At 34.8% G+C, this 14,075-nt stretch overlaps 2 protein-coding genes across 3 annotated transcripts; one reads left to right on the plus strand and one right to left on the minus strand.

Annotated features, from left to right (window-relative positions):
• Positions 1 to 3,645: 3,645 nt before the first annotated feature.
• Positions 3,646 to 8,488, plus strand: LOC118349311 (kinase-interacting protein 1-like). Its single transcript, XM_035693593.1, has 2 exons — positions 3,646 to 4,031; positions 5,056 to 8,488. Exons 1-2 carry the CDS (start codon positions 3,938 to 3,940, stop codon positions 8,268 to 8,270), a joined length of 3,309 nt encoding a protein of 1,102 aa, XP_035549486.1. The 5' UTR covers positions 3,646 to 3,937; the 3' UTR covers positions 8,271 to 8,488.
• Positions 8,489 to 9,488: 1,000 nt separating this feature from the next.
• On the minus strand, positions 9,489 to 13,053 carry LOC109006463 (nicotinamidase 1-like). 2 transcript variants are annotated; one of them, XM_018985749.2, is made up of 6 exons: positions 12,967 to 13,050; positions 12,639 to 12,808; positions 11,892 to 12,075; positions 10,855 to 10,988; positions 10,515 to 10,700; positions 9,489 to 9,841 (listed from the first exon to the last, which is right to left on the minus strand). In XM_018985749.2, the coding sequence occupies exons 2-6, from the start codon at positions 12,777 to 12,779 to the stop codon at positions 9,749 to 9,751; spliced, it is 738 nt and encodes a 245-aa protein (XP_018841294.1). In that variant the 5' UTR covers positions 12,780 to 12,808; positions 12,967 to 13,050; the 3' UTR covers positions 9,489 to 9,748. The 2 variants fall into 2 exon arrangements, with proteins under 2 accessions (XP_018841294.1, XP_018841293.1); XM_018985748.2 differs by having other exon boundaries at positions 9,545 to 9,841; positions 12,937 to 13,053.
• Between the last annotated feature and the right edge of the window lie 1,022 nt (positions 13,054 to 14,075).

Consider the following 14,075-nt stretch of genomic DNA (forward strand, 5'->3'; position numbering starts at 1 on the left):
CCAAGTAAATGACCAAGTATTGAGACATAACAAAAAAATTAATATTGTAAAGAATAAATATAGATAGAAGTTACTATTGAGAGTATCTATTTTACACATATGATGTGATATTATCTAGATTACACATCTTTTCAAGTGAGTGTTGGGAACAATCAACTATAAATAGTCACGCAGTGAGTGCAAGTGTGCACTGCTATAGTGACTTCTCTCTAGCATTACTCAAAAATATTATTAAATTGAGAACATTTTATTATTATTTTAACTAATATATAGATAATCCAATGTGAGAATAAGTTTTGAGTAGAATAGTCAAATGTAAAATCATATTATATTATGCAAATTTTACATTTGCATATGCAAAATCCAATACTAATGCTCTTAGACTGAACTGAGATCAAGTCAATTTAATCTAATTTAAGTTGAGTTTAATGTCTAAACACTCGATTCTCAATTTATTAAATTTATCTCAACTCAACACATCTTTATATATAGGATCCATAACATTTTTCAACTTCCTATAAATAGATCTAAACTCATCTCAATATCTAAACACATCTAAAATCATTTTAGATGGGCTCTATAAAACTCATTCTACCATCTCAATTTATTATTATTTATAATGAATTCAACTCAACTCAATATCCAAACGAGATGTTAATAAAGCAGGAGAACTCACTTCTTGAGCTTGGCCAGGTCTTATCTCTCAGTAAGTTTGGTGCTTTAGGTTTCTGGTGGACATAGTTTCATGTTCTTTGCTTTTTTGACGGACGAGTCTGAATAATTTTCCCCAACTTCTCATTGTAAAGCAATGCAAATTGGATGGGGGACACAGAGTTGTCAAATGTGTGTGGTTAAGGAGTCTGCAATAGAACCGCATCAATGGGCAGTTGGTAGATGTTTAATATGCGCAATGGATAAGGTCGTTTCGTCTTTCGTCCAGCGTTGGCATGCGGTCTTTACGGTTTGTGTGCCAAAACTAAAGTTGGTTTGATTAACAGAAGGTTCTTTTGAGGCCACGAAAGGAAACCATGCATGATGCTGATGGGGTTCGTGACCTTTCGTCCTCATCTAAGTTGCAGAATGCTTGGTGGTCCGTCGTCCTTGGCTCTCACCCCACAATGCGTGCACTCTCTCACGCTCTGTTGTCTTTGTCAATGATCTTAATCCATGCGCTTTCTGCGATTTGCCAAGTAGAAGTAACCAAATGAGTCTTTGTCAACGTGACAATAACCCAAGCTTTTCTACTATTTGCTATGAATATGTTTTGTCGATATTCCACGTTGTTGAGAACTCTTGTCATTTGTAGCAACTCAATGCTTAGGATACGTTTGGGTAGTGAGAAGTATTGAGAATGTTTATGAATAATAATGAAAAAGTAATAATAAATTATTAAATAGTAGTAAAAAGTAGGTGAAAAGTAATTAATAGTAGAAAAGTAGGTAAAAAGTAATAATAAAGTAAAGAATAGTAGTGAGAGTACTTGAAGTACTCTCATTTGACAAACATACCCCTAAAGATCTAATAACAACAACAACAACAACAAGAATAAGAAAATTTTTATTTTTAAGTCGGTGCGTAAAATATACTAAATAAAATGTTTACGTGACAGAATTTGATTTTAAAAATAAATTTTAAATTTAAATTTTACAAATTAAATTTTACTATTTAAGTGACGTGGATGATCTGTTCTATACAATGACTTGATAATAGAATAATTTTAGTAATAATTGTTGAATTTTTAAATCTCTTGTTTAGAAGATTCCAAAATCTCTCACTTGTTGAATTCAAGATATCTGGGTGAGATCAGAATTGCTATTTTTTAACATTTTTTTTTCTGCTGTTCAATGATTTTGATGCGAAAGAAAAGAAAAGAAAAGAAAAACTCAAAGAACATGAAATGGTAAGATCTGATAGAGAAGATTTGGATGAAACATTAATTTAACGATGTTGTTTCTTCCCATCACGATCATGGAAGACCATTTCAAGAAAGATTAATCAAACTGAAAAACTTTCTTTATTTCTTGTAATCGATTCCCTAGAGCCAAACAAAGCACTAGAGAACAATCATTGAAGATTTCTGATGATCAGGAAAGAGTGCAGTATGAGAGATGAAGTTGGATGACGAGAAATGATATTTACAGTCGTGAGTGTATAAGTGTCGTGCAGTTGCTTTGAAAAAAGTGAATAAATATGAAATCCACATGAAAAGAAATTAATTTTTTAATAGTAGACCCTACTTTTTTTCAAAATGACTGTACAATGTTTACACATTTCACGACTATATATAACATTATTCGTTGAATGACATGGGGTACGATTCTCTGACGAAATTACTAATAATATCTAGTAATGATATCACCCAACCTAACCATAAAAATTTTGGAATATGGTCCCTATTAATGATGTGTAGGTTAGAGAGCACCAGCTGAACAAGCTCCCCTTTTATATGATTTGTCTTTAAATAGCAATTGGCAACCTAAAGTACATGTTTTGAATATGTGAAAAAAAAGTTATTCTTTTGGAAGCCTGTTTTTCAATGCATCAAACATACTATTGAAATGGGTCGCTCACTGATAAAAAAAAAAATGTATTGGTGTTTTAATTTTTCTATAATTATAACAGATCTCACAACAAATGATATGTAACGGTATGTTGATACATAGAGCTTATAAGTAACAAAACTCTTTTATACTTAGAACTAGAAAGTTACCGAGCATATGAATTATGAGTTCATCTACGGTTCATTAGATAATAATCGATTTTTTAGAATTGTCTCAGATTTTTTTGAAAATCTGAGACAATTCTATGATCTTCATTTAGATTCAGAGATGAGTTGAATAAAATATTGTTAGAATATTATTTTTAATATTATTATTATTTTGAGATTTGAAAAAATTAAATTATTTATTATATTTTATATGAAAATTTAAAAAAATTCTAATAATGAGATGAGATGAATTGATGTGAGTTTCGAATCCAAACGAGATAATTTTATGTAAAACGATCTTAGATGTTATCATCTCACTAGAAAATGATACAAAATTAACCTATAAATTCGCAACCCCAAACTTTGTACATGGCCAACAATATTTGTCAAAGTTTGATATTCTGTAAAGAAAAATACTACTTTGTCGTTCGTAACATACCGCTCAAATGTACCGCTTGATGAATTTTTTATTTTTTTTAATTAGTAATTAAGAAAATAATTTTAAGTGTATTGGTATATTTTTTTATTTTTTTAAAAATATTTAAATCTATTAAAACATGTAAATAAAAAAATTTAAAAAAAAAAATTAAAAAAAAAAAAAGCAAATTATTCTGGACGGCAGACTAACCGACTCTTATGTAAAAGCACTTTAAGATATGTGTGGCCGGTGATCTGATGGGTTGCTTGGACAACTTTTGCACAGAAATTAACACCAAAAAGAGTGGGGGAAGGGAAAAAAACGATTTCAGGAATAAAGTTGGGTAGAAAGCAAAACTGAAAAAGAAGAGATGCCCTTCATTCAGACAGTGCCAACCTGGCAAGTCCAGGACATGCCACGTGGGAGTGACTCATTGGTTGACCTTGGAGCCTTTTCTCGAATCTTTTTGGAGAAGAAGGATTCAAAGGAAAAAATTCGAGCCGAAGTTTACTCCCCATCCCACAAACTTCAGAGAAAGGTCTTTAGCATATTCTTTGGTTTGGTTGTACACACACGTTCTTTCTCAAAACTCATTGTTTCTTTGTCTTTGGTCTTTGATACCTTCTTTTGTTTATTCCTCCAAAGCACCCTGATGGCTTCCATGTCTTCTCTCCTTGTATAGAGAGAGAGACACACAGACACACACACAGAGACAGAGAGAGAGAGAGATCAGAAGGAGATAGTTTCATCCATTTGGTTTAAAGAGATATAGAATCGAGAAGATCCAGGAAACGTAAAGAGAAATAATAAATATGCTGCAGAGAGCTGCGAGCAATGCATATTCATGGTGGTGGGCAAGCCACATCAGGACCAAGCAATCAAAATGGCTGGAGCAAAACCTTCAAGGTATTTTTTTTTTTTTTTTTTTTTTACCTTCATTCTCTTTCGTAAACCAACCATACTGGGCTTTGGTCAGGTTCTCATATTGCAATGCAGGCTGGGCATTGAATTCTTTTATACAATTGATACCAAAGTGATAAGGATTCTTCTTAAGTATCACCCCTTTTTTTTTTGTTTTTTTGTTTTTTTGTTTCAATCTGATGTTACTGCCATACTCAATTTTCAACATGTTATCTTCTTTCTTCCTTTCTTTTTCCTTTTAATCTGTTAGTTGCAATCGAGATGTTTCGAAATCAAAGGTTCATCTCAGAAACGATTTAAATATGGCGTTGGTTTCTTTGCATTCTTCAATTTTGTTGGTCTGGGATTGAGTTAAAGGCTTTCCCTTTTTGTTTTTGGGTAATCAGGAACATATTGTAAAAGTTGAGTTTCTAACCATAAGATTTGAATTGAAGTTTTGCTTGCCTCACTCAGCTCTAAATCAATCTGGATCTCAAACTCCTGCCTCAATCTTACGGCATAACTCAGAAAAATCGACTCTGTTATTTTGTTTTATTCTCTCCCTTGAAAACAGAGTGCTGTTATCTGTTCTACTTATGATATAGGCTTTCAAGTTGTAAGAAATAAAAGGAATGAAACATTTACAACGTAAAAAATTCGTTTAAATGAGAGAGATTTAAGGCTAAGCAACGTTAATATTCTATACTGGGAAGAACTTCATATGGAAAGTCTTGCAACGATGGCTTTGTATTCTTGGCGTGATATAAGATTTGCGGATATGGTGTCTTTCATTTATGAGTTTTTACCATTGAAGCTTGAAGGGTAAAACCCTTGTTCTGAAATCCCAAAGTATTTCTCATAATATATATATATATATATATATATGTATGTATATCTTTCTAGTGTTCTTATCATGAAATGAGAACAATCGGACCCTTTTTCCGAGTATGGGAGCCTTGTTTTGGTTACAATAATGGCTGATATGGATGTATGTGTTTGATAAGATAGTAAATTTTTATGGGAGTTGCAGATATGGAGGAAAAGGTGCACAGCGTGCTTAAACTGATCGAAGAGGATGGAGACTCCTTTGCCAGGAGAGCAGAAATGTACTACAAAAAGAGGCCAGAGCTCATTCACTTTGTGGAAGAATCATACCGAGCTTATCGAGCTTTAGCTGAACGGTATGATCACATTTCAACAGAGCTACAAAATGCCAACACCACCATTGCTTCTGTTTTCCCAGAACAGGTCCAATTCGCAATGGATGAAGAAGACGAAGAAGGCACACCTAAATTACCAAGAAAGCGTACGGAAGCCCTAAAATCAAAAATTCCGATGGTTCCAAATGTTCCAACCAAGGATTTTAAGAATGCCATAACATCACCTAGGAAGAAATTCCAACCCAAGACGACAGCCAAAACTACAGCTACTACTGCAGTTGTCAAATCTGGTTTGAGCAAACCCGACGCGCTCGAAGAGATTGGCAAGCTTCAGAAAGAAATTCTGGCACTGCAAACTGAGAAAGAGTTTGTAAAGAGCTCTTATGAGAATGGGCTTGGAAAATACTGGGAAATTGAGAAGCAAATTAAGGAAATGCAAGAGAGAGTTTTTAATTTGCAAGAGGAATTCAGTGAGGGCATGGTCATTGAAGATGATGAGGCTCGAAGATTGATGGCAGCAGCAGCTTTAAAATCATGCCAAGACACATTAATCCAGTTGCAGGAGAAACAGGAGAGATCGGCTGATGAAGCAAGAGTTGAGTCCCACAAGATTAAGGATGCCAGGGAGAAGTTTGAACATCTCAAGAGTGAGTTTCATTATAATCAGGTCAGTCAAGAAAAACCATATACCGGAGATAGATCTAAGAATATGCCGGAGATAGACCAACAAGTCGGCGGCATGACACAAGAGAGACAAGATCTGGAATTGTTACGTGAGAAGATCAAGGAACAGTTTGAGGTTGGGTCCAATGCATCTCTTACTGTGACAGAGATGGTGGAGAAGATAGATGAGATTGTAAATAAAGTGATTAGCTTAGAAACTGCGGTTACATCACAGACTGCTCTTGTAAATAGATTGAGATCAGAGACAGATGAGCTTCAAGCACAGATTCGAACATTGGAAGATGACAAGGCAAATCTGATCGATGGATCAAACAATTTGAGCAACAAGATAAAAGAAATGGAGGAAAAGTTTCATGAAGCACAGGATCTAAGCCAGAGTCTTGAAAACAAGAATAACAATCTCCAAACACATTTCACTGAGGCACGTTGTAATCTTGATCACCTGTCTGAGAAGCTGCAAAGCGAGAATCCAGATGAGGAACTTAAGCTTGCAGCTCAATCACAAAGAGAAAAGGAATCTCTCGGTAAAGCCAAATTACCAGAAGAGTTCAAAGTAGAAGAAGATGCATTGAATCCTGATGAGGGTTCGAAGAAACTACAAAATTTAAAGGCAGATGAGGAGCTTGAGCTTGCAGCTCAATCACAAATAGAAATGGAATCTCTCTGCGAAGCCAAATTGCCAGAAGAATTCAAAGTACAAGAAGATGCATTGAATCGTGATGAGGGTTCGATGAAACTGCAGAATTTAAAGGCAGGTGAAGCGCCTGAGCTTGCAGGTCAACCACAAACAGAAGAGGAATCTCTTGGTAAAGCCAAGTTGTCAGAAGAGTTTGAAGCACAAGAGGACGCATTGAATCGTGATGATGGTTCGAAGAAACTGCCAGATTTGAAGGCAGATGAAGAGCTTGGCATTACATGTCCATTTCAAAAGGAAGAGGGATCTACAGCAGAAATCATATCACAAAACAAGTTGACAGAACAAAGTGATACATCGAATCCTGGCAAGGATATTGCAAAAGCTAACAATGAACTCAATACTTCTGTTGTAAATGCAGATTGTTGTCAATCCCAGCCAAATCATGATCCTGACAGTTCATCAGAGAAAGGTCAGATCCTGATATCACTGGACAAAGATGATAGTCACACTTCATTACAGACAGTGGATCATCTTCTCAATGTTGAACCAAAGGAACAGGAATCATTACAGACTGTGAATCATCTTCCCAATGTTGAACCAAAGGAACAGAAACCAGTTCAAGAAGATGAGCCAGACTGGAAGCAATTGTTCTTGAATGGATTGGAGGATAGAGAAAAAGTTCTACTGAGTCAGTACACCACAAGTCTCCGCAATTACAAGGATGTCAAGAAAAAGCTTTCTGAAATTGAGAAGAAAACTTGGGATGGCAATTTTGACATGTCGGTACAGCTAAAAGAACTGAAGAGTGCTAATGCGATGAAGGATGAAGAGAACAAATCATTACGTCAGAAAATAAACCTGCTGATGAAATGCTTGGATGAAAGCAAGGATTTGAGAGACTCTGAAGATTCAAAACTCCAGCAGACCTCTAATTTATTGGATCAACTAAAATTTGAATCTAAAGCAGGAACTGAGACCTTTATAACACAGGCTACAGAGAAAGACGACATCCAGGCAATTCTACTTGTCCAACCTGAAACAATGTCGGCAATTGAAGAAAAACTCCGAATGAGCATTGATGAACTGCTTGAGGAAAACTTGGGTTTTTGGTTAAAGTTCAGCACCGCATTCCATCAGATACAGAAATTCGAAAATGGAGTCAAGGATTTACAGGGTGAGATAGTGAAGCTTGTGGACAAAACTAAAACGCTAGAGGGAAGTAGTTCTGCAAAACATTCTCTGAAGTCAGATGCAAGGCCAATCTACAAGCACCTTAGAGAAATACAGACTGAACTGACTGTCTGGCTAGAGCAAGGCGCATTACTGAAAGATGAATTACAGATCAGATTCACCTCTTTGTGCAACATCCAAGAAGAAATAATGACAGCATTAAAGGAGAGTGCTGAAGAAGACGAATTCAAGTTTACAAGCTATCAGGCTGCAAAGTTCCAAGGTGAGGTTTTGAACATGATACAAGAGAATAACAAGGTTGCAGATGAATTACAAGCAGGTTTAGATCACGTGACAACACTCCAAATTGAAGTTGAGAAGACACTGATAAAATTGAACGAGGAATTCATGCTTTCCGGATCGAAGAAGCAGCAGAATCCGCAGCTGAGACACACACAGAGTCACACCCGCGTTCCTTTGCGCTCATTTATCTTTGGTGGAAAACCAAAGAAACAAAAGCCATCAATCTTTTTCTGCATGAGCCCAGCAATGGATAGGAAGTTTCATGGTCAAAGGCCAGGACACAACATGTAAATTGTTCTAACTCCTTTGCTCATATCCATTTTTATGCCCTTGCAGAACTCTTTTCTTTTCTTTTCTTTTCTTTATCATTATTTTGACAATAGATAAAGGATTTCCTTTGTTCTAGTTTTGGGTTTGAACCTGTAAAAGTACATTTGCTATGTATTTCAGATGTTCGTAGTTTCTTACTATCAAAACGGCATGGAATTTCCTCTTAAGTTTGTGTTTGGCTTTTAAGAAAGATGCTAAGGATTGATTGCAGGAAAATTTAAGAGCTTCAACTAACCAAGAGCATGAAATATGTTCAAGTACATGAAATAAAGGATTGATTGCAGGAAAATTTAAGAGTTCTTCAACTCTCCAAGAGCATGAAATATGTCTCTTTATTTCTTTTAATCGCCAAGTTGGAAAAAGAAATCCGCAGTTTTCTTTCATAAACTTGATGTAGATGCAACAGTTTCAACAGCTTTTAGGAGTCAAAATGTCTTCAGGTTCAACAGTTTTCCCGCTAATTTTAAAAGTGCAAGTTCGGAGTTCATACATATGGCATCGATTTTTCTTCACATTCTTTTTAGGAGTCAAAATCTCATAAGATTAACATAGACATGTTATCGTGCATTATCTATCATATAACCTTAGTCCTAAGCCTGTGCTTTGCAAAAGAACAATACTAAATTTATTAAATGAAAAATTATTTATGTAATTGCCTCGTTTGTTTTCACAACTCCTCTCAATTTATCTCATCTAATTATTATAACTTTCTCAAATTCCAATACAAAATAAAATAAACAATTCAACTTTTTCAAATTCCAAAATAAAAATAATATTAAAAAAAAATATTCTAACAACTTTTATTTAACTTTTAACTTTAGTCTCAACTCATCTGTGAAAACAAACAAGGCCAAGTTAGCATATCTTAAAACCTTAACAGTTTTATCTGAGTGAAAAAATAGACTAGGTCTCGTTTGTTTTCGCAAATGAGATGAGATAAGTTGAGATAAAAGTTAAAAGTTGAATAAAATACTATTAGAATATATTTTTTTAATATTATTTTTGTTTCGAGATTTGAAAAAGTTGAATTATTTATTTTATTTTATGTAAAAATTTGAAAAAATTGTAATGATTAGATGAGATAAAAAGTTATGTGAAAGTGAACGAGGCGAATTATTCATATAGTATTCCAAAACTAAAATTCCAAAACAAGTACAAGAAAAACTAAAAGACTAATAATTTTAAATAAAATATAGTAAATTAATATATCATTATTCATTTGGTAATTTCAATTCTGAATCAAATAAGTAATTTAATTAGATATATTAACTTTTATTCTATAATGATAAATATTTTTATTTTTTTGATAATAATAATACTACTGAGATGGTGACATTATAGCATGATTACAAATTAACATATATACCTAAAGCATCTCCATTTTCACTACATTTTTCACTCACTGCATATGAGAAAGCTTGAATCTCAAACCATTAAGATCATGGCTCTTTTGGTGCACCAAATGTTACCTCTGACACTACCTTGGCTCCCCTTCCCTTGGCAATATAAAGGCCTACGTGATGCATTAGCTCCTGCCATGACAAACAAAACCACAATGTAAATAAAAACAAAATGAAGAAGAGGCAAGCATATGGGCTGGCTTATACTCCAATAGGACTAGTCAATGGCAATATGATTTAATTGATGGTCTTTGGAATCATTATAAACTGCAAGAGTTCTCCCTCCCAGTCAATATGGAGATCCCATTCATCACCCTTCAATACTATATACGAGATATTACAATCTCTCCCCTCTTTAAATATCTGACGTCCTCATCAGACAATTGCAATGTAGGTGGCATGACTCATGTTTCCCACTTTTGGCTAGATTGGCTCTAATAGCAATTATAACAGAAGTCCAAACCACATTTGGGATTCTAAAAGCAATAGCCAATGACACAATCAGAGCCCTTAGAATAATTAACTGCAAGAGTTTCTCCCTCCCAGACAATGTGAAGACCTAATTCACCATTCCCCTGTATTTAATCCAAGGCATTACATTACAATTGATTTCCTTTACAAAAAATATACGGGTTTTATTGGCCTTTTTTGGAAGTGTTTTACCAAACATATGGACATTATTGGGCCCAGAAGAATAAAAGTTGGTTTCAAGATCAAGTAACAAGGCCTTCCACACACAAATTTCTACATAAAGAAGGATTTTAAAAAATTTAGAGACAACCTATAATGTTATGATTCAAATTACCTGTGGATGAGCTATAGCATCTTTTAGAGTTTTGGCAATATGAACAGGAAGATCAAAAGTAGCACATCCATGGGAATACACGATCACATCCTCCAAAGGTGCAAGGAAACCACGATTTCTAGCAGACAATGTTGTGCACACAAAATCGAGCACACATATATCCGTGCATATCCCTACCACCAAAATCTCCATGAACAAGAAAAAGTTTCCCGAATCAGATTGAGTGCTGCAGTACTTATTCAAAATACTGAAGTTCATATATACACCACAAATTTCCTTTAATAATTATTAAAATGACACATCAAAAGAACACTCGCTTTTGGTGCATGAAAATGATTACCTTTTTTATTTGATTATTTTTTACCCAATCTACAAACAAATTGGATCCATCTTTTTCAATTGAGCCAACAAAGCCATCAATGCAGTCTTTGCACTTGAGCGTTGCAAATGGTTCATTCTCTAACCATTGCAGGGCTGCAAATCATAGAGAAAATCAAAATGAGAGAAGTAAATTCATAAATCTAATAGCTCAATGTAACGTCAGTTTTTCCAGAGCAGCACAGATTGGAAAGTAGACAAGGTGTTTTGGACACCAATGAGAAAAAGAAAGTCCACCATCTGTTCATATTATCCGGCTCTTACTACTCAAGATACAAATTCTTTTCCTCAGAGGAGTATACGGAAGACAAGGCACCTCTAAAAGCAGCTTTGTTTTTGTTGTATGGAAAAGATCCTTAGGGTAGATTCTAAACATTGATAACCTAAGGAAGTGCTGGATTATCATAACGAACTGGTGTTGAGTGTGCAAAAGGAGTGGGGAAACTGTTGATCATCTACTTCTGCAAGATAGCTAGGACACTATGGAATGAATTTTTTGATAAGGTGGGACATGGGTGATGCTTAGAATTCAAGGCAATCCACAAATCGCAGCAATTTGGAAAATGACTCCCATTTGTTTATTGTGGTGCCTTTGGAGGTAAACAAATTATAGGAGTTTTGAAGATCGCGAACAATGGATGAATTAGAGCTTTCTTTTTTTATTGGCACCAAGTGTCCAGGAACAAAGTCTCAGCTAATCTTGGGGGTGCAAAGGCCCTTAGCAAGGAAATTATAGCTTTCAACACTCTGTTTCAATGGTCAATAGGGATATATTTTGACAGCCAGTGTCCATGAGTTTATTGTTACAGTTGTTCATCAAGCATAGGTGTATCTCCCGTACACATCTAGTGTACTTGGGCTATGCCTGTTATTCTTCATTAATAAAATCCTTCATTAGTTACTGAAATAAATAAATTCATAAATCGTTCAAGTGCAAGTGCTAAAAAACATGTCATAGCTGATGCGAGAAAGATAACAATAAGAAAGAAAATCAAGTACCGGGGACCAGTTTTGCTTCATCTGTTCCAGCTATACAATGAAGAGGATACGGATGTTCAGGAATATCTGGGTGGTGCGAGTCAAGGAAAGCAAAAACAGGCCATTTATTCTCACAGAACCCTCTGGCAAGTCTCACCGACTCATCAACCATCCCAGAAATTTGCTTATCAGGTTGTCTTGGAGCCTATAAAAAAGTAAAATGCCGTACAACCATATGGTATCTTTATTACAATCCCATGCGACTAGATAGGAATCGCCAAAATAACAACAAAATGTTAAATGCGAAAACCATGTAGGAATATTTGCCGATCCATTAGTAAGAGCATATTTTCACAGTCATCCCTTCTACTAATCAAGCATTAAGCATGTAAAACCATATCAAGATAAAAACACAAATTTTTTCTTTGGTGAAATAAGATTGTTTCCTATGTATTATTCTGTTGATCTGTTGTTGGGGTAAACCTGGATTACGTTCTTCCAATAGAAAAGACCCAACCCACCTGAAACATAAACCCCAAGATTCATAACACAAGCTTGAAGGCAGCAGGGAAAAGAAAAGAAAAAAAGCACAAAAAAAAAAAAAGAAAAAAGAAAAGAAAGAGAGGATCAAGACAAGACAAGAAAATCCAAAAACGAACGTTTCAGTTTTCTTCATCGTAAAACCGAGTAAAAGCAAACGAGCCTAAAACGCATACACGATCTATGGAGGTCATTAAGAATAGGACTGGTGGTGGGTGTGAAAATTACCATATTGCCAGCACCGACGGTGCAGAAGCCATTAACGAGGTCGACTAGAACGAGACCGGTCTTGACCTCCCCAGACAAAACCAGAGATTCCTGCTCCACGGGGAGCTCGTCCTTCAACAAATTCAGCGTCAACGAAGCCATTCTCTTTCTAACCCTCTACAGAATCCAATCTGAAGAGAAAAAAGAAGAATAAAAGAAAGCAGGAAAGAGCAGGAAAGACGAAGGAGTCAAGGGTCAAAGGAAAGGGACAAAAGACACAAACAAATGTGAAATCCGAGTGAATCAATCGCTGGATTACATGTGATATAAGGATTGAATAGAAAAATACAGTTGCAGCCCCAATAGAAGGAAGTGTCTTCCGATGATAGAGACTGGTTTTGAGTGGCAGCTTCAACTCAGATTCCATGAGAGAGTTATGGACGCCATATCACCAATACTATTATACTACCTACCATCGCTACTCGTGGAAAAAATAATTATTAATTATTATAATTTATTTTATTTTATTTTTCTTTAATTTATAATTTTATTGTGAAATATTTTAAAACTACTAAGATTTCAATTTGATTAATATTTTATTCACATAACACCTCAGATTGTTTAAGTTTATATATAGTCATTTAAGTTAAAAATGCATGATGTGAGCTTATAAATAGAGAATGGTCACCAAAACCACGAATACTTGGCATTAAGTTTTCTTAGAATTTTCAAAAATTATTATATTTGTATGTGTGTTTTTCTATGTTTATGTATTGGAAATATGGAAGGCTCGGATCTCCCCACGTCAAGGTTCTAATTCAAATCCACAATTTGTGTTGCGAGGAAGAACAAGTCCTCTTCAAATAGTGCTGTTGTTTCCAAAGGATTTATTAAAAAATCTTGTGATAAGAAGTTTGGTACTTCTAACCTCTCATTTTCCCGTCGTCAAAAATGAATTTTATAAGTTGGAACTGTCAAGGGATTGACAACTCTCGAACGGTTCCTAGCCTTTTGCCATTTGACAAAGATATATAAGTCAAATCTATTGTATTTTTATGGAAACTAGGCCTCGTTTGTTTTCAGAGATGAGTTGAGATAAGATGAGATTAAAGTTAAAAAGTTGAATAAAATATTGTTAGAGTATATTTTTTAATATTATTTTTGTTTTGGGATTTGAAAAAGTTGAATTGTTTATTTTATTTTGTATTGGAAGTTGAGAAAGTTGTAATGATGAGATAAGATGAGATGAGATGAGATGTTTTCTCAAAACAAATTGCCTATAGTCGTATTCAGCCACTGAAAGTGAAATTGGGTTATAATAATTTGTTGAGTATTGTTGATAGTGTGGGACTTGGTGGTGGTTTAACATTATTTTGAGATGATATTGTTGATGTCAGTTTGATTAATTTATGATCTACGACATATTCATGTTTAAGTTGCACATCACAACACCAGCCC

This window comes from Juglans regia, chromosome 8, assembly GCF_001411555.2.
Source record: "Juglans regia cultivar Chandler chromosome 8, Walnut 2.0, whole genome shotgun sequence".
Lineage (NCBI taxonomy): Eukaryota > Viridiplantae > Streptophyta > Magnoliopsida > Fagales > Juglandaceae > Juglans > Juglans regia.